Source organism: Camarhynchus parvulus, chromosome Z (genome assembly GCF_901933205.1).
Source record: "Camarhynchus parvulus chromosome Z, STF_HiC, whole genome shotgun sequence".
Lineage (NCBI taxonomy): Eukaryota > Metazoa > Chordata > Aves > Passeriformes > Thraupidae > Camarhynchus > Camarhynchus parvulus.
In genome coordinates, this window is record NC_044601.1 from 31,786,878 (window position 1) to 31,810,475 (window position 23,598).

General features: G+C 35.8%; 1 protein-coding gene across 1 annotated transcript in view; it reads left to right on the top strand.

The window, feature by feature from the left end:
• Nucleotides 1-23,598, top strand: part of ADAMTS19 (ADAM metallopeptidase with thrombospondin type 1 motif 19) — a 130,770-nt gene that overhangs the window by 6,573 nt on the left and 100,599 nt on the right. The window contains exon 3 of the mRNA XM_030969320.1: nucleotides 18,825-18,990. Within this exon, the coding sequence (XP_030825180.1) occupies nucleotides 18,825-18,990 (166 nt within the window). The remainder of the gene's footprint in view (nucleotides 1-18,824; nucleotides 18,991-23,598) is intronic.

The following is a 23,598-nucleotide window of genomic DNA, read 5'->3' on the forward strand; positions in this document are numbered from 1 at the left end:
TTGTCCTGTGCCATGCAGAAATGTGCCAAGTATCATTGGAGGGCGGCATTTCAATGAATATTTCTATTTGTAATGTCCTCCTTTTACAATAAAACAAGTAAATAAGGATGTAAAAAACGTATGTGCCTTTTACTGGCCAATGGAAGGGTTGTATAGCACTTCAGTAAGATTTGAAAAAAACCTGAAGCAACTCTACAGGAAATGCATGTCTTTTTTTACTTCTTATACAAAGTTTGTGAAGATTAGTTTTGAAGATTAGTGTTATTAACTACTAGTAACTGAATGGCAAATGATGCATTAAAAATATTTAGACTTCTTAGGATATTCTAATTTCACATGTCCCTTACATTCAGGATACTAGAGCTTCTAGAAAACTGGAATTATTATTTTGTACCTCTCCATTGAAGACGTCTGACTTTGAAGCTTGTCTCAGAACAAGCAGAATGAAATTGGAATGAATAATAGTAATACAATCTATTAAGTTTATGTTTTCCTACAATTCTGCGTGCAATTGCTTGTGGGGATAGGATTCAGCCTAAGAAAAGGCTGAATCTGTGTTTTGACATCTTTCTTCCTAGACAGGGATTTTAACCCTAGTGTTTCAACATTTTTATATGGGAAAAATCCCGTGAATATATTGTTACACTTCCTTGTGATTCCTGTAATGAGAGTAGTGCCTGACATGGCAAGTATACTTGAATTTTTGGACAGTTCAAAAAGTTTTGGAAAGCTATACTGAACTTCTTCCTTTTGGTTGCACAGCTTTCAGTGGCAGTGCAATATTTAACGTGCTGGAAAGTTCCTTTTCTGGCACAGTATCTGATGGGTTGAGGATGAATAGGCTGTTTGCATGTGGTGTGAGTAATGAGTCTGTTTGCTGTGTGGTGGACATGCAAGCTAAAGTCTTGCTTTTGTGAGTATCTGTGCTTTTGTCCGCCTCTGGGAGCAGGTGGTCAGAACAACTCATACATTTGGGATTCATACATTGCCCTGGGAAGCTGTGCTATTACAGGATGTGAGCTCCCCCTGTAAGGCTCTGAGACTTAAATAGACTTCTTGCTTCCATCAGGCTGGAATGCAACTACCCCATTACGCATCCTCAATCATACAGTACCCACATGCAAGCTGAAATGGGTTAAATACCCAGCCTTTTGTCAACCAAATGTAGTGCCCCTTCCTCTCCACCTCAGTGACCCTTGCAGTTACACATCCGTATTGAGTAACTTCCACACCAGATGCTTTCCAAAAGAAATTTGAGACAATTACATCTTCTTTTATGCTGGTGGTAAGCATTAGAAAACAGAGATCACCAACAATTTTTCATAAAAGGGTAAAGAAAAGAGAATGTTAGCAGTCTTTTTGGTCCATATGATACATACATGCTAGAGTTTGACGTTGCAGAAGGAGGATTATAAAATTCAATAGGATTATCCTTACAGACTGCCAGGATGAAATTAAGTACAAACTCTCTCCTATTCACCCAGCTTCCTGGGATCCTTAAACGAAGGGAGAACAAATAGAAGCAGTCTGCCTACTGTTTCATTATGAGTTTGTTAGAGAAAGGAAACTTTACTGAGAAGGACAGAAGTAAATATGTGAATGAGGGTACTCTATGAGTATCCCATACTGAGAATTCACAGCTTCAACAAGATTTGCTTTGTTGACTTTAAAATGTGTGCCTTATTTGTGTTTTACACACACTTAAATGGGCAATATAAAATTTGTGATCAGTATAAATTGGTGAGCAAGGTAATACATGAGTGGTAATGTTAGAACTGAAAGCAGCTTTGCTCTGTTATGAAAGGGTTTTGAGTCTTTTTTCCCTCAGAACAAAAAAACAAAACAAAACAAACATCCCTGGGAAGATAAAGCATTGGACAAGAAATTAGTGCTTTCTACCTCCGCATAAGGTTGGAGAACCAATGAGATGCGGTAGTGCTCCTGGATGGATGAAGTCTTTCAGTGTCTGTGTTGAAACTCATTTGGCTTGTTCCTCCTGGATTTACATGACAGTGGAAGGTGTGAAAAAGGAGGGCAGCCAGCCCTGTAGGAATTCTGGTTTCCAACATGACAAAACAAGTTGTTTACTTGAGGTTGCTACGGCATGGTTAAGCAGAGGCACATCTGCCTCATTTTTGCCTCCAGCTAAAGTTTAGCTGCTGTGTTTGTAATCTCTCTGTTTAAATCTCTTTATTAAAATATCACCTGGAAAATCTGATGAAGCAGAGCTCAGCACACAGTAGAGAAGCCTAAAAAAAGTAAAATGGAGTAAGTGATTGTGGCCAGCTGAAATAACTAGGCCAACAAGAAAAACACTATTAACAAACTTGCTGAACAGGAAGTTAATTACAAACAGAACTATTAGATCTAGGTTGTGGGGGGGAGGGTTGTTTTGTTCTTTTTCTTTCTTTCTTTCTTTCTTTCTTTCTTTCTTTCTTTTTCTTTCTTTCTTTCTTTCTTTCTTTCTTTCTTTTTCTTTCTTTCTTTCTTTTCTTTCTTTCTTTCTTTTCTTTCTTTCTTTCTTTCTTTCTTTCTTTCTTTCTTTCTTTCTTTTCTTTCTTTCTTTTTTTCTTTCTTTCTTTCTTTTCTTTCTTTCTTTTTTTTCTTTCTTTTCTTTCTTTCTTTCTTTCTTTCTTTCTTTCTTTCTTTCTTTCTTTCTTTCTTTCTTTCTTTCTTTCTTTCTTTTCTTCTTTTCTTTCTTTCTTTTCTTTCTTTCTTTCTTTCTTTCTTTTCTTTCTTTCTTTCTTTCTTTCTTTCTTTCTTTCTTTCTTTTTTTTTTTTTCTTTCTTTCTTTCTTTCTTTCTTTTTCTTTCTTTCTTTCTTTCTTTCTTTCTTTCTTTCTTTCTTTCTTTCTTTCTTTCTTTCTTTCTTTCTTTCTTTCTTTCTTTCTTTCTTTCTTTCTTTCTTTCTTTCTTTCTTTCTTTCGTACTGGAGATGGTATCCCTTTAAAATTTTATTACTGTAATTAAATGCCATAAACCAACAAAGATCTGCGTAAAGATAAAGGAATAAGCCCTCTTTGTTTCTGTTTCCCTCCTGGATTCTGCTGCTACAGTCTGTTGCTATTCTTCTTTATCTTTCTGGATGAAACATCTTTTGGTTAGATTTTCGTTTTGTGTATCTGAGACCTCATCCTAATTCATAAGAAAGATAAGTCTTCTAAACATATAAACAGTATTGTTAATGTAAAGGTGAAAGATTTAGAAAATCAGGTTTGACTTAGGCCAAGACTACTTTTGAACTATAACAATCTCTGTTTCCTTTAATATTAAACACTGTCACATGGTATGTGAGATTTTGGGCCAGCGTGCCTCAGACTATGTGGTAATGATTCCTTTCTTCTAAGAGCTATCCTACAATGATGCAGGTGCTCTATCCTGAGACAGGTTTGATTTGTGATTCCAATCCTGCTTATAAGATCCTGCTTTCTTCCTAAAGGACCCGCTTTCAGTACAAGTACTTCCTTTGCAATATATTTCTGAGTGATAAGTAGAAATTAGAAATACGCTATCTCCAGAGTGGCTTCATTTAAGGAAAAAAAAAGAGATTGCTATGCATCACCTGGGATCTCTACCTATTGTCATGAACGTATAAAATTATCAAGGTTACTTTTCAAGATAGAGAAGTGAGATGGTAAATCAGAAAATCTGGGTAATTCCATTAATTAAATTAGTAAATAAGTGATATTTTGGCCTCCTAATTTGATGTTAACTGCTTTAAAAAGAAAAGGCAGAGCACTGAGTGTCTTCCAGATACAAATGGTAACGTTAGTGAAACCAACATTTTTTTCAGAACATGTATCCCTGGCTTATATATCTCATGTATCTGCCAATTGTTTCTTCGCTAGCAAATGAACCAGGATTTTTAAAAGAATGTTCTCCGTGTTGCAACCCTTGTAATATTATGTTAAAAGGACTGTTCTTTGTCTTTCTTTTCAAAATGTTTTCTTGCAAGAGTGGGGATTATTTTGGTTGTTAATGTTGGATGTGACAGGGGAGAAAAAGCAGCATCCATGATCTCCATGCTAAATAAGATAAAAATAGGGGGATCTGGGAAATAGGGAAAAAAACACCCAAGAGAAAGCATTAGGTGTTTGAGCTGTGGGATTGATGGAAGATGAGAATAGTCAGGAGGAGTCTGTGAAAACCAATGGTCATGTAGAAATAGTATTCAAATGGTGAACATACTGCTTTGCTATGTGATGAGGAGAAGTACCTCGATGGAAAGGAGTGAGACAAAGTGATTTGGACTTGTGGCAGAATGAGATGTTTGCAGATGTCTTTCTGTGGTGTGTGTGTCTTTCCTTGGTTTACTGAGATCTCTCAGGTGAGTTCAGGGATAGAGCAGGAAGGCTGGTTGGTTTCTCCTTGCAGAGGTGTGGAAATAGCATGAAATACACCAAGCATGAGCATCTGTCTTATATTGCAGATCCAGACAGTAGCTGGTCAAATTTTTATAAACCAATAGCCCAAAACATCTATATTAGTTTTAAGATCAGATGTGCATCTGCAGTGCATTAGCAGCTCAGTTAACCTTTTGTTGTTAACGTGTCATTGCCTGGACAATCTGGTCTTTTTGTTTTTTTTGTTTTTTTTATTGCTTCTAATATGCCATCATAAATGAGCGATAAGTATTATTTGGAAGTGAAAGAATGAAGAATATTTCTAGTGTTAATTTTAGAACAATTGATTTAGAATGAGAAATCAGTCTCCTAACATTAGCTGCTAATAATACATACATCTACATTTAAGTGAATAGAAGTAAAATTTTTTTGGAAGCCTGTGCTGTTGCATGTTTTTCTTGGGTCTACCAGTACTTCAGTCAGAATTATTTTCTGAATGAGTTTTGCATCCAAAAATGTAGAAATGTGCCCAAAACTGACTTGTGAAGTGATTTAGTTTCTGTGTGATTATCTTCCAACAATTGCATATGCTTGTTTTATGATCTCAGCTGTGCTACTTTAAGTTCTCATTAGATGTCAGAAGTTTAACTGGGTCAAATCAGGGCAAGCTTATTTAGATAGTAGCAAGTTAAGGAAAATACAGATATTTCTGCACGTAATGTTAATTCATCTGGGCACAACTTTTTATGCTTCAGTGCAAAGTAGATGTCCTGCTCTTTCCCTCTGGGCTTCAGGGGATGCTGGATGGAAGAAGTGCCCAAGTGATAGCTACAGCCATTACAGTTATGCCATCTTTTATATAAAATATTAAACTATGCTTCAGATGTGCTTACAATTTGGAATGATCTTTTTTTATCTTTTTTTTTTGTTGTTTTGTTTTTGTTTCTTTTTTTGTTTTTGGTTGGTTGGTTTGTTTTTTTGTTTTTGTGTGATTAGCCTGGCATTTGGATTATAACCCTGAAAACTCAGATGTAACTCTGATTCAAGACGTGTATGAAGTACTTTAGTTTTCTTCTGGAACTGGAACACAGGACATAAAAGGGACATCATGAGGGACTCATATTGTCTTAATATTTAATTGTGGTCTTTACTTAATTTTCTTTTGAAAAATGCTCCTAAACATGAAGCTGTCTGTATGTGTTTCTGTTGTAAGCTGTGTGTGAAACTCTTCTAATTTGCACAACTTTTGAAACCTGAGAATTGACAGTCTTGTAAGTTAGGAGACAGGAAGTTGCTTAGGTGATTTTGTGTCTAAATAAGAGATTGCCAGTCTCTTTTGTCTCTTTGTGACCTCAATGGACCTCACCTCAAATATTTATTTAGAATCACATGAGGGTAGTGAGTGAGTTTAAAGTGGAAGAGGATTTATAGAGTAAAATGGATGCAGTTTGGCATATGAAAGCTTTGTTTTCCAGTTTCTGGCTGATAGTCCTAGGATGTTTCCCTTTTTCTGTCCAATTACCTGTTTCTTCTGTAGTAACCTATCTAAGGAAGCATAATAATAACAACACATTTCTTGGATGTCTCTTTAGAGTTTTTTTGGGGTTTTTTTGTATTTTTTTAAATTTCCCATGCTAAATCATTTACATGGGAAATAATGGAAGGAAATAATTCCTTTCCTTTGTATTTCGTGTTGGGTAATAAATCCTTTGCTTATTTCATATAAGCAAGTTTATTTGGAAGTGACCAGTCAGACTGATGGTAGTTTGTTCAAGAGATGCTAATGTCAAAACGCCATTCTGATCACCATTTGTGTTCTTATGCACATAAAATCAAGCTCTTTAACTTGAAAGAAAAGTAAAACCTTAGTCCAAATTTATATTTCTTCTTTTAGTTTAAATAATAATTCTTGAAGAATAATTAGATATTGTACCTTCTTTCCTAAGGGTAGCAGGGCTTTAGTTTCTTAGCACAAGAAAAGAAATTGATTTTTTTCCCTCAAAAAGGGAAAGTAGCGTCTAGGTTTAAAAGTTAAAAGCAAAAACCTGCATAGATTAGGAAAAAAAAATCAATTAGGAGTCATAGAAGACTATAACTTCTATATATTTTCAAATTTTTAAAACAATGTTGTGGGAGTCTTGTTTATTTCTCTTAAAGCTGTCTGGTTTGGATTAATATCATTCTAGATAGAGATATAAAAACCCTAAGCATAACTTTATTTTATAGAAGAACTAACTTTATTTGTTGAATTGTATTTCTATTCCTATAAATATATTTTATTTTTATTTCTTGAATTACTGTTTTCCACAGTTAGTAATTTTGGCAAATTGCAGGTTTGAATGAAACTGAGTTTCATGGAATGTTGCCTTGAATTAAATAATGTTTAATAATAGGAATAATAGGAGCGGTTCAGCCTCTCTGTCAGAAAAAAACCCAAGATAATGGAGTCAAGGATGGATATTTCAGTAAGGATTAACAGAGATTAAATTTCTCTATGGACAATCATGGGTGGGTTTTGGAACTGTGCCACATCCTTCTGTGGCTACCATGAAAGCGCATGGGTTTGAACAATGCTAGCTCATTGGTAATGCACTATTTATGTGTTTTACATGGATGAATCAATTTAAACTTGAATCTCTTGTGTTGGTCATCTTGGTACTAATCTAGGTGTTTTATCTAATGCAGATTAGAGTTGTTGGTATTTCCTGTTTAACCTCCTGCATGGGACTAGGTGTAGACTGCTTAGTGCTTATCCTTTGTGTATTATTATACTTTTCCTCCATAAAATACATTTCAGATTCTGATGGGATAAAATCCAGGCTTGCTCTAAAGAAATAGATTTAATGCTGTTTCGTTAGCTAAAGGTACAGCACTTTGATTCATACTCCAAAAGAGTGGTTTTTAGTCTTACCACAAGAATTGCTGAAGTTACTCATATTACACCAAAATGTTCTAAAGGAACATCTTTATGAGCTCTGAGTCTTTAATTGCAAGGATTTTTTCCTTAGGTGATGTGTTTCCATAGGTGTTGCTTTTTTTCATAACTAGTCATGTTTAGCTGTGCAAACAGTCTTTCTTGGACAGTATTAATAACTACTCAAACGTTGTTGTGAAATAAGTGATCTTAAATATCACTAAACTAGCTCATTGTAAAGAGTTTTTAGTTTAAGTTTTATGGAATAAATTTTTTTAAATCCTGACTCACTTTATAGAAACTCTTGTATTTATTCTGGAAAGCAGTTATGGCTGGGTTTCTGAGTTTTATTTTTTTAACAGTAAGTGAGTGTTGTGTTCCCTTTTACATAGCATATACTTGGTGAACAAAACCAAATGATTGTTAAAATCATGCCTTAGTTAGGACAACATGATAGACACAATTTACAGGTTAGGCGGCTGTTTTAAAAATGGATTTTTATGCTAGTTCTCCTTTGAATTCTGCAAGTAAAGAGCTGTGTCAGTCTTGTTCAAATATAATAGTACTTTGATTTTCATTTTGATTGCAGTTTATTTTATTGGCCTATATTAGTCATCTGTGGTTGGTTGAACATAATGCCCCAGCATACTTCCTGAAGCAAAATAAAGTAAGGCTTTTCTGAACATTTCAGGCAACGGATTGGAAGCATTTTTATTCATTTGTCAGTTGGTGCATGCACCAACAATGGAGCTGAAGTCATGCAACCACATAAAACATATATTGAATTCAGGATAGTATTGGGGGCAAAATGAGTATCTTTGTCCATAGTACACAAACACTTAATATTTTCTTTTCCTTTAGGTTTAGCAGCCTTGGTAGTTGGTTAATGCTTCCTTTTGTGATGGTGGTTAGTTTTTTTTATTTATGTGGAAACTGTGCTTGAACCACAGTCAGCTCTGATCATTGTGTTTTTAATGAACCAAACTGAAGACATGGCCCTTTTATTACTTCCAGCTTCTTGGAACATATGCCTACATGAAAATGAGAACTTAGAAAAATGAAAAACTAATTCTGTAGCCCTCATAAGGACAGATCAAAATTTGAAACCTGAAAACCAAGATGCTGGGAGACCATTGAAAGAACTTTTTTTAAAAAAAATAAATGTTTCTGTCTATAGATCATCATTTAGAGCTGTGAGTATAAAAAATTTCCATGTTCTTTTAATAGAATTTTAATTATTTTTGAGTCAGTAATAGTGATTTTTTTAATGCAAGTGAAGAGGAATAAGGTGGCCAATTTTTATTTCTGCACAGACATTGCCTTCTAGTTGTCTTCTCTTTAGTAGCTCTAGCTCCATGCATTAAGTATTATTTTTAAATGAATTAATTTCATAACATAAAGTTATGGGCAATGGTTTTTGCTATGTAGCATAAATTCAGAATCTTAATTTTGTAAAATAACTTTATATTTATTATCAGAGCACTACCATTGATCTAAATCCGTATGAAATCAGATCTAAATCTTAGTGTTTAGACAGCTAGGATGGAATACTGTTATCTTGCTTTATTAAGCATATATTGCCCAGAGCTAATTGAGAGTTATCATCGTGGCCAGAACAACAGCTTCATTTGTCTTGCCTTTTAACATTCTATAATTGAAAAAGTCTCTTTGATCTTATAGCAGGTCTAGAAAAGATCTGGAGAGGGACTTTTTGCAAGGTCTTGGGGTGATAGGATAAGGGAAATGCCTTAAAAACTGAATAAATGTTTAGATTAGAAATTACGACTAAATTCTTTCCTAAGAAGGTGCAGAAACAGACTGCCCAGAGAAGCTGTGGATGTCCCATACCTGGCAATGTTCAAGGCCAGTCAGGGTGGGCTTTGAGCAACCTGGTCTAGTGCAAGGTGTCACTGCCCATGACACGGGAGTTGGAATGAGAGGATCTTTAGGATTCTTCCCAACACAAATCATTCCATTGTTTTAGTAATTCATCTTATTTTACTCAACTAACAGTCAGCCTTTAAGGCTTTTTAGCCCTTCCTTGTAGTTTCTGTAATAGAAAACAAAACTACATGAGAGAGAGGAATAATTCCAAGATCCAGTTAGTTTTAAATCTAGTTAGTTCAACCTCCTAAGATAAAGGGTAGAAGCTACTGAGTGAAGGGAGAAATGATCAGAAAGAGACCATTAACTTATAACATGGTGAGTTGGCATATTACATGTTGTCTTTTGTGACAGTCACGGTTGCCATAAAATCTGCATTGTTTTAAGCATCTAAGGATGAAAGTATTGTATTTATTTTCTTAAGGATTACACTGTGCCTTGTGTGCAGGTATGGATATTCTGAACATTAAATAGCTGCACCGTTGATGAAGTCTGACTTGCCCATAGCTGTCTCTTTTAATAGTATTAGTCAATCCTTTTATAGTTGCCTGTAGCAAATGAATTAAATAGTTTTTCAATTTAAGTTAGTTTAAAAATCAAGGGTATTTTCAGTGTCTCATTAATCCTATGTGTCTCGAAAACAGTTTTTAAATTGACTGTCACATATACTGAATTTCATTTTAACGATACCTTGTAGCACTTGGATCAAAAATGCTAATTTGGTTTTAAAATTGTTGCATGCGCTCTTCTTGCTAATTAAGTTAGTAAGAACTTAATTAGTGGTGGGAGTAGTAGGCTTTCTGTACCCCATAAACTTCCAGAATGCTGCATAAAAAAAAAAGAAATAAGAACATGCCTGTGTTAAGTCTGCACTTCCTAGTTTGTAGTTGCTAAGTATAAATCTTCAGGTATTAATAATTTTGAATTTATGATTTTAAAGGTGTAATTGTGGAATACTTTTCTTGAGCAAACATGAAACTGTTTAGGTGAAGGAAAATCGAAGTTCATGTACTGCAAACTCAAATTTCCAGACCATGTCTTATATTATGTAGTCTCTCTCCCCTTTCCTTTTTCCTTCTCTTTGAAAAGCTGTAGAACCTAAACACATGATAGATGGGTAGATGTAAAGCTATTCTATAGCTCTGTATCAAGAATCTTGATATCTGCAATTTAGTAAAAAATATGTATTTATTTACACAGTAATTTTAGCTGTGCAACTGGTAACAGGAAAAGTGTATTTAGAGTGCTTCTGACAAATATTTTTCAAATATTTTTGCATGTTACCATGTAACTGCAGTTATTTGTTTTGTAGATGTTGCAATTGAAAAGTAGGCTTTAAATGGTGATTTATGTAAAATTTTTAAAATATAGCCGCTAGTTCTGAATGTCTCAAATTTTCAGTATTCAGCATATACATATATAATACCCAAACTGAATGCTAGTTAAGGATACGTCAGTATCTTGGCAAAATTTAGATTGCAAGTCAATGACAGAACAAGATGAGAATTCAAAACTTATAGCAAAGACAGAATGAAACTAAATAAAATAATTGGACTAGAATTTAGAGATCAGGACAGCTGATAAACAACTGAGTAAAACATCACAGACAAGTATGATTCTATGTTCTATACCTACTGCCCTCAAGGGCTACCAGGACCATTTTAGAATATCTTCTCACCATCAATCCATCCATGTAATGTGAAGTCTGTACTAGTGCCAGATGTGGATCTGTCCCAGAGACTGGAGCTAAGGCTTGGCATTCATCCTAGATGAATTTCATGATGTTCCTTCTGGTAACTTTCCATAAATACATACTTATACTTTTTTTTTTTTTTTGGTGGCACTAAAATGAGATTACGTGAATTATTGATATCTCCATGAGACCCACATTTCTGTCATTCTATGGTTTTAATGAAGATACTGGGATTCTTTCTGACTTATGCTGTTTTCTGTACTTTTACCTGGCTCACGGATGACATTCTTTGTCTGGTCATACCTGTTCAAGCCCCAAAATTTTAAATTTTCTGGAGGTTACTATTACATATCATGTATGTGCCTATCATGCATAACAGTATTATATTCCTGTGACACCTTGTGATAAAGTTATCTGCAGCTAGATGCAGTTGGTTTGGTTGCCATCCGGATTTTTAGAAAAATAGGCTATACAACAGTAATGGTATATTTAGGTATAGGAGTTTGTGTTTCATATTTGTTACTTTTCTGTACTAAGCATTTGAAAATAGAACTTAAAATTGCCTTGTGGAAGTAGTTTTCAATGAAGTGTTATTAAAGATACTTGAGTTACCACAAACTGGAAAACTGTTCTTTCCCTCCTTGTATCTAAGGAGGGAAAAAACAGCACACTCAAATACAGTTCATGGGACGCTCTGTGTAGGGTAGTAATTGTTTAAAAGGTTCTAATAGTTGTTCCAAAACGAGTCATTGTAAGAACTATAGGGTTTCCCTCAAAATCAATGTCTATTTATCTTTATTTAGTTTTGTGAAATTTGAGTTATGGTGCCCTAGTGATTTTGAAAATTTTTATGTATGCTTAAACTATTCTGTGCCTTCTCATAGCAAGATTCTAAGGGGTTTGAGATGAATTCTGGATTTTAAAATATTGAGGCCATTCCAGTGTTTTTACCCAACTAATTTGACTGAAACAAACTACAGCTAAACTACACCTCAGGATAACTGCTGCCAAAATAAGTGTACAGTGGAGTTCATTTACAATGTGCTATTGAAGCAATAAATCTGTGAAAACAGCAACATATGTTTAATTTCAGTAAACTTCTTAAAATTTAGGGTTTTGGGGGGTTTTTTTTGTTTGTTTTTTTTTTTTTTTTGGTTTTTTTTTGTTTTTTTGTTTTTTGTTTGTTTGTTTGGGTTTTTTTTTGTTGTTGTTGTTTTTGGTTTTTTGTTATGGAAAACCTGTGAAAGCATCCATGATGTTGTAATGAACTTGTGGGCACATTACTTAGGTGAAACAATTTTCACAACCATATCATGTTACTCGCCTTAGGCCTTAGGAAAAGTAAGTAGCTCCAAAGACAAACAGATAAAACTAGGTAGAGCTAGGAAGTTGAGATACAAAAAGGTATTTTTATAGAAACTGAATGTCAAATGTAACCATAACCATAAATAATAAATTGCAAATAGGAAAGTGTAGGAACTGTGTTACCTGAAGTCATCTTATTATATTTTTGTCTGTTGTTCTGTGCTTTCTCACTTCTTGAAGACTTCATTCTTCGTGTGAAGTTGTCTGGCTTTCAGTGGAAAATGTAACTGTGGTGTTACTTCCTATGATTACTTTGAAGTCCAACTCTCACAAATTTAACTGGCAGAGTGAGAGAAGGAGTTCCAGTAAACTGTGCTTGGTTTTCAACGTGACTTTTGTTCATATTAATGTGGAGAGAAGGCAATGTTTTAGATGATAAAGTATTTTCAAAAGACGTAAACCCTTCTGTGGCTGGAAGGGTCAGTCCCTTTGAGATGTAGTCATGAAAAACCTAGTTTGGATGCTTTATATGATCTGGAGGTAAGGTCAGTAACAATCCCTGGGGGCTTGGCTCTCCTTTAGTGGCACATTGAGAGCTGGGAGGCACAGAAGAATTAAACAGACCAAGGCTGTAGCCAGACTGAAGGCAAGTTTCTTCTATTTGTGGCTTACCAGTTTTGTACATTTATAGATTTACTTTGTAGCCTGGTGAATTCGCTGACAGTGACAGGAGGAAAAAAAGTGTGTGTATTTGCTGATCACAGGTTCGTTATGAGCCATCAAGCGTATGAACTTGGTGGGGGACGTTAAGTGAAGATACAGAAACTTTATTCTCCTTTCACAAATTTGCAGTGTAGTGATAGCTGAAATGTGGTTGCAGTTGAGTTGCAGTTCTGTTTCCTAATGATCAGAGAGAGGAATTAATTTATGGTTACAAGGATAATTACATAATGAGAATATTCCAAGTTGGAAGGGACCCACAAGGATCAAGTTCAACTCTTAAGTGGTTGGCCCATACAGGGATTGAATCCACAAACCTTGATGCTATTAGCACCTGGCTCTAACCAGCTGAGCTAATCTCAGACTTACAGTAAGCCTCTTTCATCAAGCAATAGTCAAAGGCTGGTGTATGTGTCATCAAACAGTAGGAACTGCAATACTCTATGATTCCCTATTATAAAAACTTTGGAGTCAGTATGAAGGGACCTTGGAAAGCCAGCCTGGAGAGCTGGCCCAGAAGGAAGGCAATGTTGACCCTGGATCAGATGGATCCAAAATAATGGCCATGAATCAATAAAGTTGTAACATTGGAAAGATTTCCAAATGCTAAAAGATAAAAATGTGAAACATTCCAGATAAGGATAGTGAAATAATAGGGCAGCAGTTCTATTGAAACTATTTCATTTAACAGTAGCAGCAAGGAAATGTGAAGTGTAGTCTGACAAAGGATTTATGTTATAAGAATATCTAGATAAGATAATCTGTATTTTACAAAATCTCAAATGCATAGGAGACTGGAATTGGTGTGTGGTTGTAAGACATTAAAATACAGAGGTAATTTGCATTCTGTCTTATTCATTATTTTCCCAGTACTACAGGACCTAAGCAGTGCAAATTAAGGTTGTATAATGAAAATAATGAAATAATGCATGATGCATATGATGCAAAAAGAATATTTGGTTTTACTTAGTGTGTTGAATTTAGCTGAGTTTGTTTCAATAGTCAAGTGAAATCTATAAGCAAAGCTGCAACTCATGAATGATGTGTAAATATATTTTAATATGTTTGATTTTCTGGCTAGAATAAGAAGATTAAATGGCTTTTTATGACTTTGAAGGAAAGCTGAAATTCCATTGTTAGGTAAGTTGCTAGAGGAATTAGCCATTTTTTCTCTGAGCTGGTGTTTCCCTCCATACAGTGTCCTTTATTCTGAATAACGTGCATGAGCTGTGTTAATACTCGGTGTGACAATCAGTATTGGAGAGCTCCAGATGACTGGTAGCAAGTGGTCTTTTCTGCTGAGTTTTTATTCTTTTCATAGGTCTTTCAGTCTTTTCAGGTGTTGACGTGTGCCTGTGCCTTCTTTTGTCACAGGTGTTTCTTAAGTTTAGGTGTATTTGATCTTTTAAGCCACAGATTAGTCAGCCAGAAAGTGGGCAAGAGGTTCCTGGGCAAGGGAAGAGAAAGGGGGCTGGAGCACATAATTTCAGCGTTTTATGATTGGTTTGCCAGTTCTGCTAAATTCTTCTGATGGTCAAAAGGCAAGTATGCAGTAGTTCAGACTGCACTGACATTTCTGAAAATAGTGGTACAAGCTGAACCAGGGAACTTTGTGACAGTGTAAGTTCCAGAAGTCTACAGTCTCCAGGAGGCTGGCAGTTGTAACAAGAAGAACAGAGAGAAGCTGGCATGTAGAAGTAGTGGTCACTTGAACCTGATGACCAGCTTGTTGCGTTGCACAGATAGCTCTGGCACTTGGAGGGACTCCTGTCTGATTCAGGAGTTTCATTGCTGATAGCAGCAACCAAATATCTGACTTTAAAACACCACCGTGAATTTAGGAAGTACATTTGTGCTTTTACTAAAAAGACACTAAAAATTAGAGCATTTAGAATTGATAAATTTTATGTATGTTGTTTGCAGTTACATTTTGTGTGTATCATAGAATCAATTAAGTTGGAAAAGACTTTTGAGATCATCAAGTCCAGTCTATGGCTTAGTGTTGTGAATACCTGTTTAATTGTTAGTAGCATAGGGAGTGCTGCAGAGTAACAACATAAATGTTTTCCTGCATCTTTGTGCAACATTAGGTTGTTTTGAAAAAAGTAGTCATTCTCTTAAACATGAGAGCAGCATCCTTTCATATAGAGAATGATTTTCTTAAGAATTCAGAGCAGTGTGTATCTTAAACCAGACTGTATAGGAATATGGAGGATTTGGAAGGATTTAAAAGCCATGCAAAAATGGTTTCCACAGACCTCATATCTAGGGCTAGTACCTGAATACATGCTTTGAACCCAGTGATCTCTGCATAACAGTCTAGATGGTTTTTTCCTCTATTGAGGCTATAAGGTGTAGCATTGTGCATGTTTGTGTACTTCAGTAAGGCACAGCCTAGAATTAAAAAAGATCCCAGAAAGGATTGGATTGATCACTATGTCAGCAGCTGAAAGCCAGTCAACAGTGATAATACTGACTTCCCTCTGTGATGTGTCCTAACTCCGTGCAGCAGATTGGAGTGAGCAGACAGGTAGAGAAAACCTCCAGGAAAAGGGCAGTGCATATGATGTTCACAGCTGTGAAACACTGTGAATTGAAGACAGAAAGCACTTATGAACTGAAGGCACTTATGTTTCCTCAGCCTTCAGCAATGAAGATTCTTATAGATAGAAAATCATTAGTAAGAGCTGGAGACTTTGTGTTGTATTTCAGCTCAGGTGAGGTTCTGATAGAATTGTTAAGAATCAGGTCACTAAATTGAATCTGGATTGTTAAAATCATGGAGAAAAACCTTCAGAGTGGGATGCTGATATACAAAGAAAAGATTTTGCCTGTTTACTCAGAAATTAATGCTCAGTTTTGGGACATTTGACAAATAGCGCAAAGTCTGTTATGAAATTATGTTTCAAAACAAGTAAATATTGAACTTATAAAGACAATTTGGTTTTTTGTATGGTGCAGTGAAGGAACCTTTCATTTTTATACTGCAGATTTGACATTAATGTTGTGGTGCTGATGGACGCAACATGTGTACTAAGTAACATAAACATTTTCTGCATCTGATAGGAGTGCATTTTTCCCACTGATATTTGCCTTGGGAAGTATATTTGGAGCAGGAAGAAGCAGAGTCTCATACAGCCCATCCTTACTCGCTGTGTGCATTTGTTCCATGAGACGGTGGAGAGTTGGCTGCAGCAGGGAGAAATTGTAACATGCTGACTACGCCCAACTGACCTGTGCCACTCAAGGTGCTGGGGAAAGGTGTTGTTTTCATTTGTCTTGGTTTCCCACTATCCAAATTTGGTAAAAAGTTAGTTTTCTGCAAGTGAAGTTTTATTTGCCCATCAGCTGAAGTTTGCCCTAAACTTAAGGACTCTCTTTACTTCGTAAATAAATAAAATACAGAGCAAGTACCGAGTTTATCAATAGTTACAAGATTTGAAGATTTTTTTTTTTGGCCAAATTAGATTGCACTGGACTTGAAATCTACTGAGATATGTGTGCTGCAGGGGAAAGAATGGCATGCTATGTTACCTTTACGTAGATATGTCCAGCATCCTGGAGGGCTTTTCAGTTGCAGCTGTGAGCAGTAGTACTTTTTCAAACAAAACTAGTGGAAGATGTGTCAGTTTCTCAGAGCTCACAGTTCTATCCCAGATGTATATTAGGGTTTTGCTTTTCAATCTTTTTAATCCTTGTTCTGCTGTGCATTCTCATAACATGGAAGTTTTGCCATTTGAACTGTCTAAAGGCTGTAATTTGCCCTGGCATTCAATATCTGAAAATGTGTTGAAACAGAAATGCTTTAATGCATGCTTTGACTTCTCTGCTTTCTGTGTTTACTTCATAAAAAGATCTTCTTAACTCCATTTGTAATGATTATGAAAATATAAGAGCATGGTTGACAAAGCTACAGTTTCACCTACCACTTTCTATCTGTGAAATTATCCAAAGGTTGGAGAAATAATGTTTTGTTTGTTTTTTTTCTCCCCCAAAAGCAGTCAAAATGGCATCCAAGATTATTTAGTTATCCAGTTTGTCTGAGAATCATCCATTTGCGTATCTATAACTTTACATCACTGTTCAGTTCTTTAACTTCTGACTCAGGAAACAGGCAATAGATTTTGGATTTCTCTACCAATGAATTAAACTTCACTTTCTGCTCCTTCTGCAAGGAGCTGGAAGAGAACATTAAATGTCAGTCCTAGCACAACTTTTCAGAATGTCTGATGAATGGTGGCAACCTGAAGAGCATAATCTTAAAGCCCTGGTTTCATTTTGCAACAGAGAATGGAGATGGAAGAAATGTGACAGATGTTCTATGATTGACTCTGTTCAGGAGGGACTAAGGCCTTGCTTTTTGTTAGTGTACAGGGGATACTTGCAGCACCACTAGTGGGCTGCTATTCTTGTTCTATATTTAGTTTATCAACATCTTTCATATACTTTATATGAATAAATAATTCTTTAAAAACGTAAAATAATCTATGCCTGAGTGAAGTTCAGTATTCGACATAAAAATCAGATGAAAAGTGATTTATGTCTTCTGTCAAGAAGTGTTGTAGGTGTACAGAAAGTACTTAGCAATATGTAGCTAGCTAATTTTCTAGTATGTGACATTTAAAGGTCCTGCTGAACTGAACCTAAAAAGTAAGTGAAAAAAGGAAAAGGAACAGCCAAATCCCCAGATACATTTGTGTTTGTGTGCCGTGTTAATGATGACCTTTTGATATCTGTTCAGCATTCCTTAGCTATTGTAACTTAATGAAAAATTAAGTGTGTGTATTCACATTTATTTCATGTGATTGTGCAGAAAGATTGTTGGATTTTTTCTTTTTGAGGTGTTGTGTTTGAATGAAATTGTGTTTTGTACCACTCACAATTTTTGATTTTGTTTTTTTTCCTTGGGTCGGAATATTTTTGGGTGGTGTATTCATCTGTCAGAGAGGATATCCAATGTGATAATGGCACTTACATGATTCCAGAAGAAACAAAATTGTTTTCTATTTCTCCCCATTGATGCTACATAAAAATATACAGAAGAACTGTCTGCTTCTCTTAGCCAGATATATCACATAGTTTTGTTTCTGTAGCAAAACAGTATAATACATTTTTTAAGTTTAGAGAGTGAGGAAATTAACTGTCAGTCTTGCTAATGTGGGGGGAGAAGCCCCACAAACCTTGCTGCCTCCAGCTTTACTCTTGATAGGAAACTTTTGTGTATTGGAAGCTTAACAGTTTGTGCTGAGATTTATTTGTGTGGTATTTATATAAGTATGTTTTATAGTATTTTTTTTCAGCATTGGCTATGCCCTTGTAATATTGGATGTGCATCTGGTGTGTTAACTTTTCCTATGTGTTGGTGTGTATAAATACGTTGAGACAGAAGAAGAGTTAACCAACTAAATGGCTTTATTCAAATATTTTTCTGGTGTTACTGCTGGAAACCAAGAAGGGATTTCTGCCTTTTAAAAATAGTTTTGGGTTCTTTCAGTTTGAAAAAGAGTAAAAAGAGTGCCACAGTATTTCTTTTCCATCTTCATATTTGTTCAGGATGTATTCATAAGCCTTACATTGTTCCTGCTATTTCATTAAATATAGTTATCTAAAAATGTGACAATAATAAATAATGAAACCTGTGTATAGACTTTTTTGTACATACTGTACATATATAAACGACCTCCTGGGTCTCCCAAAGTAAACTTTTAACATTCTGTATCTTTTACTGTGCATATGCTACTGGCATGTAGCCACCCACCCACCCAGATTTAGCTGAAATAAATGAAATTTATTCTAGTTCAATTAAGTAGAAAACTTGTAAAATACAAAGGTACTCACTTTGCCCATAAGGTTACTAAAGCAAAGTGTTTCCTTAAGTGGGATGTTGTGGGGTTTTTTTCTCCTGCAGGACTGTGCACAACTTAATAAATTCTTACCTTATATGTTCCTTTTGTTTTCCTTTGCAGATGGGGTTTATACAGATTAATGAGGACTTCATATTTATTGAGCCACTCAATCGCACTTTGGCTGTGACAGGACATGCACACAGGGTGTACAGGCGAAAAAGGTCCATAGAGGAGAAAGTTTCTGAAAAGCCACCTTCTCAGAATCATTACTGTGGTGTTGTTACAGGTAATATAAAAATCGCACTGCAAAGCTGTAATGTAGCAAATATATTTTCAAGAAAAGTAGATAGTAGTTACATTAGAACCTTGACAGAAGCAGAACTGATTATTCTTGTAGCGGTACCCTACAGTGGACTCTGAGGTGGCATGTCACTTGTTGGGAGAAGGAGTTGTCCATTAGGAATAGACTGTGCTTCTTAATATGCATTTGTATTTGAAAGTAGAAATCTTTGGGGCATGTCTTAATTTCAACTTAATATTTAAAATCTGTTTCTTGTCTCTCTCTGTCATCAGAGCTGCTTAATCTCTCACCATGTGCAATGCTTGTACTTAATTTTCTATTTTCTGTGATTTTTATATGTGTTCTTGTTCATACACACTTATATGTGTATGAAACAATCCTAATGTATCTTCCTCAATGGCAGGTAGAACAAGTTGTTGAAGTAGAAGGGTTTAAACAGAAGTTTGGCACATAGTGATGACTTCATAGTTTTCACTGGGGAAGGGAAAAATGGCTTGTGTGAAAGATGGTGTTTTGTTTTTTCTGCTTCATCATCAGCTGTCATTTTTCAAAGGATGGAGGGCATCTCAGTCCTTTGACCTCAACATGAGCTGAGGGTATTTCTAGTGTTGTTGTGAGAAGTTATTTTTCTCCTAGGAAATAAACCAGAATGAGTGCACATTTTTAGGCTGATTTTTCATGTGTAAGTGAAATCCTGGCAAAATGCAAAGAAAATGGCAGAAGTGCACTGAAATGGTTAGGAGGCTGGATTATATGACATTTGGGATGAAGCAGAAGGAACTAAGTTATTTCAAGCAGGTAAGGAAAGATAAAGGAAGGATGCAGCTGCAGTTGTCTGGTGCCTAAGGGTCTGCAGAGAAAAGATGAAGCCAGACATTCCTTAGAGGTATGCTCTGACAGACAACAGTTGTAACTTGCGTTCAAGGAAATTTCAGTTTCCATAAGGAAAATAAAATCTCTACAAGAATGCTTAGCACTGGAACAGGTTACCAAGAGAGGCTGTCAAATCCACATCCTTAGGTATTTATAAAGCATGTCTAGAAATGGCTCTAAAAGAGCTGATCATCCTCTGACACTTGGCCTGACTTGAGCAGGAGGCTGGACTAGCTGCCCTCTGGAGATCATTTTCAGCCTAAACTTTTCCATGGCTGTCTGATCCTTTCTGAACATTTATGCTGTTCTGTCCATTTTATATAGTTACAGAATAAATGTTACAGGTTTTGTGGTGGGTTTTTTTTCCATTTTGGAAGTATTGTTTTTATAGTTAGGCATCCATCCAGAGTTTGAAATCAAAGATAAATGTGCAAAGTGAGGCTCTTCTTGCAGTGGGATGAAATAAATTACATGTAACTTCCTCCAGTTGGCTCTATATTACTATTCTAGGCTTTGTATTACATCGACACTGCTTATCTGAACGTTAAACTTTCTGTATTAGCACAAGTTTTTCACATTAAGTAAAGCTATTTATTCCTCCCTATTAGGGAAAAGTGAGTTAGAGTATGCATGCCTGCAAGTGTATGGGAATGAGAAAGAAAAAATGAAAACTATGCATGATGTATGCACTGCAAAAAGCAGGGAGGAGTATCTGATAAAGTAGCAAACTTTGATGGGTATGAAAATGAGTAAGGATGCAAACTTGTCCATAAGGACATGATTCTTCTGTGATGTTCATTATCAAATATCCTTTCACTTTCTCTTACACTCTAAAATGGGATTAATCTTTTGTAATAATCTTACACTCCAAGCTCTGATTTGTTATAAATCTGTCGACAGAGAATCAAATATCTGTTTGAAGGAGGTTTCATTATATCAACCATCAGGTTTAAAATTTCATAATAGTGCAAGCTGTGCATAACTGAGTAGCATCTTCTGACACAATGTTATTATGTTAGGAAGTATAAATAGCTGTACTTGCTAACCAATGCTGTTGTTCTAGAACACCAGTCCCTCACTGCCCTGCTACAGATTATTTTACTAAGAGTGACTGCAGTAAGTTATATGCTTAAAAGCTCTGTCTATGCTGAGAGCATTTTGTTGGTATGACATGAATTTAGGTAATATCACCAAAATACTCATGCTACAGACACATGCTACATACATGCATGTTTGCACACATGGTGCAGCCTTAAAGTGAATAAAAGCATCGAAAATAAGCCTTCACATAAGTATTTCAGAATTCTAAGTCAAATAATAAGCTAAGTAGATCAATTAAATAAAAATAAAGCAGATGAGTATGTGGGGCTCTGAGATAATCTCAGCTGCCTTTGTGGTAGAGATGTAACTTTGTGACATAGAGCAGCTGCTACCTTGGTAACACACTAACTTTTCAGCAATATGGTCGTGTCTCACAACCAGACTGTCTTGCGTCTACAGTGCTTGTGTGTCAGGATAGAAACAGGTATTTATTTGTCTTGCTGGTTTTGATCCAAATTGATCTCAAAGGCTGGCCACCTATCAAGCAAATATGTATTGCCAGTGGTGAATTGTAATTATCCAAAGGAATGAATGTCTGTGCTGGAGGTGTTGAAGGATCACTATAGGAAGTAATAGCTTTTCATGGAGAGCTAGCAGAGGCAATCAAAGAAGGTATTGTTTGTCGTCCATTACCATTGAGGGGTGGACTGAAAGTTGCTACGCAGCCAAACTTGTTTGGAGAGAACAAAGAACTTGTTTTTGTGAATGGAGTAGTTTTCTTATTAATTAGGCGAGGGAGAGAATCATACTGACAGAGGCAGTTGCTTTCTTGATTACTGACAGTGTGCATATATATCCTTTTCTTGAAAGTGTGTATGATTTATTTACATGTGTGAGCCAGTTGCACATATGCAGACCTTACACTCCACCCCTTTAAAAGAAACCAGTACAGAACTATGTTACAGAAAAAAATGTGAGAGAAGCAGGTGTAATTAGAGCAAAGGGCTACATTGGGAAGCGAAGGTTTTTTTCTTCTACCTGCTCTGAAGCACTTGTTCCAAACTGAAGTTGTTTATATAGTAAACTGAACTCCTGGTGAAGTCATGGGGCATATTGGGAAAAAAGAAATCTCTTACCCAGGATATGGTGAATGGGAATTTTGAATCCCTTCTGAATTTGGAAGACTCCTCTTCTACTTCTTAGTTCTGGCAATAAACAATATACTGCCCTGAGATACCAGTGTGCTTTTCCTCTTAGGATGATGGAATATTGCTGAAAAGCCTGCTAAGTTTCACTGAATCAAAAGCAGAAGTCTTACTTTATGGCATGTAGACTGGGCAGTCAGCTGGGAAAGCTGTGTTGATTCCTGCTCTACAGCCTGTTTATATGTGACAATATATGCCATAAAATGTGCAAACAATCTTGGTCATGGATCTAAGAGATTGCATAAGATGGAGACTGGTGCTACTTGAGAGATTAATTTCTACTCCTTGCGTCAGAAAAAGTTGTCGCTCTGTAGGAAACTATTTAAATCCCTATTCAAATTATAGTGGAGGTATAGCTTATGGCGTCTTAAGCTCCTCAGTATTCCCTGTGTAGGCAGAATACTGCAATTTCCGTATGACTAGGTTATCCCCTGGGGAGTGATGGTGATTCCTCTGTAGTCTGGGCTGCATGTGCATATACTCAGGAAATGCTTTTGTGCCTGAGGACTTGAAGGTGTCCAGAAGTCTTGTAGTCACAGCCTCTTCTTAATGTTGGCTTAGATACTTTGTGTAACCTGTGATTATAGTAGATGTCTCTAAAGTGTTTTAATGTGGGGTAATTGTTTTGTTAACATTTCTGCTTGTTTTCTCTTAATTGTCTATTTTATGTCAAATTTATTTGCTGCAGTATTTTTACCCTTCTTGCTGAAGTATGCAGTATTCCTATCTTTCCTTTCAGTCAACTGAGTTTAAGTAGTCTAGGGATATGGAATCTCCTTATTCTACATAGTTGCACAAACAGAAGTCTTATTGCACAGAACTCTCCTGTAGAATTTAGGTTTTATTTTGGCAGTGTAATTAATTTTTTAAGATTAATTTATGCATCTTTAGTCTGTCTTTTATCTTGTTAGTACATGAATTATTATGTATCTGGGTTTTTTGCAGCAGTTATCTCTTACATACTTTGCCTTCAATAATGATCAGTTCTTTGTAATTTTTACTGTTTTATGAATATGTAAAGAAACATGAGGTTTTGCCTAAAGCCTGTTTCCCTTGTTATCTGGCAGCAGTTGTAGAAGTTATTTGAATACCAGTAGTACCAAAATTACTAATTCCATTTATTTAAAGTTCTTAGGAAAGAGCTGCAAGTTTCAGATAAATGAGATCTCGTGATGGGGATTTCTGCCAGCAATTTGGAAAAGGTTGGCTGGCCAAGAACAGATTGTCCATTGGTTTGTTAATGGGAGAGATATCTAAGGCAGACAGATGATGGGCAGACAGCTTGTCTAGAGAGCCATGTAGTCTTCTCATTCACTGCAATCCCAAAAGACAGAGGTTTTGACAGCTTATGGGACCACAGTGTTCTTAGTGTTTAGGACAATGACGTATTTTATTGTGGACTGTCAGTTCTGAACAGAAATGCACTACTAGCTATAACTTTTAGAGAAATGTGTTAAGAGAATTCTCTGTACAT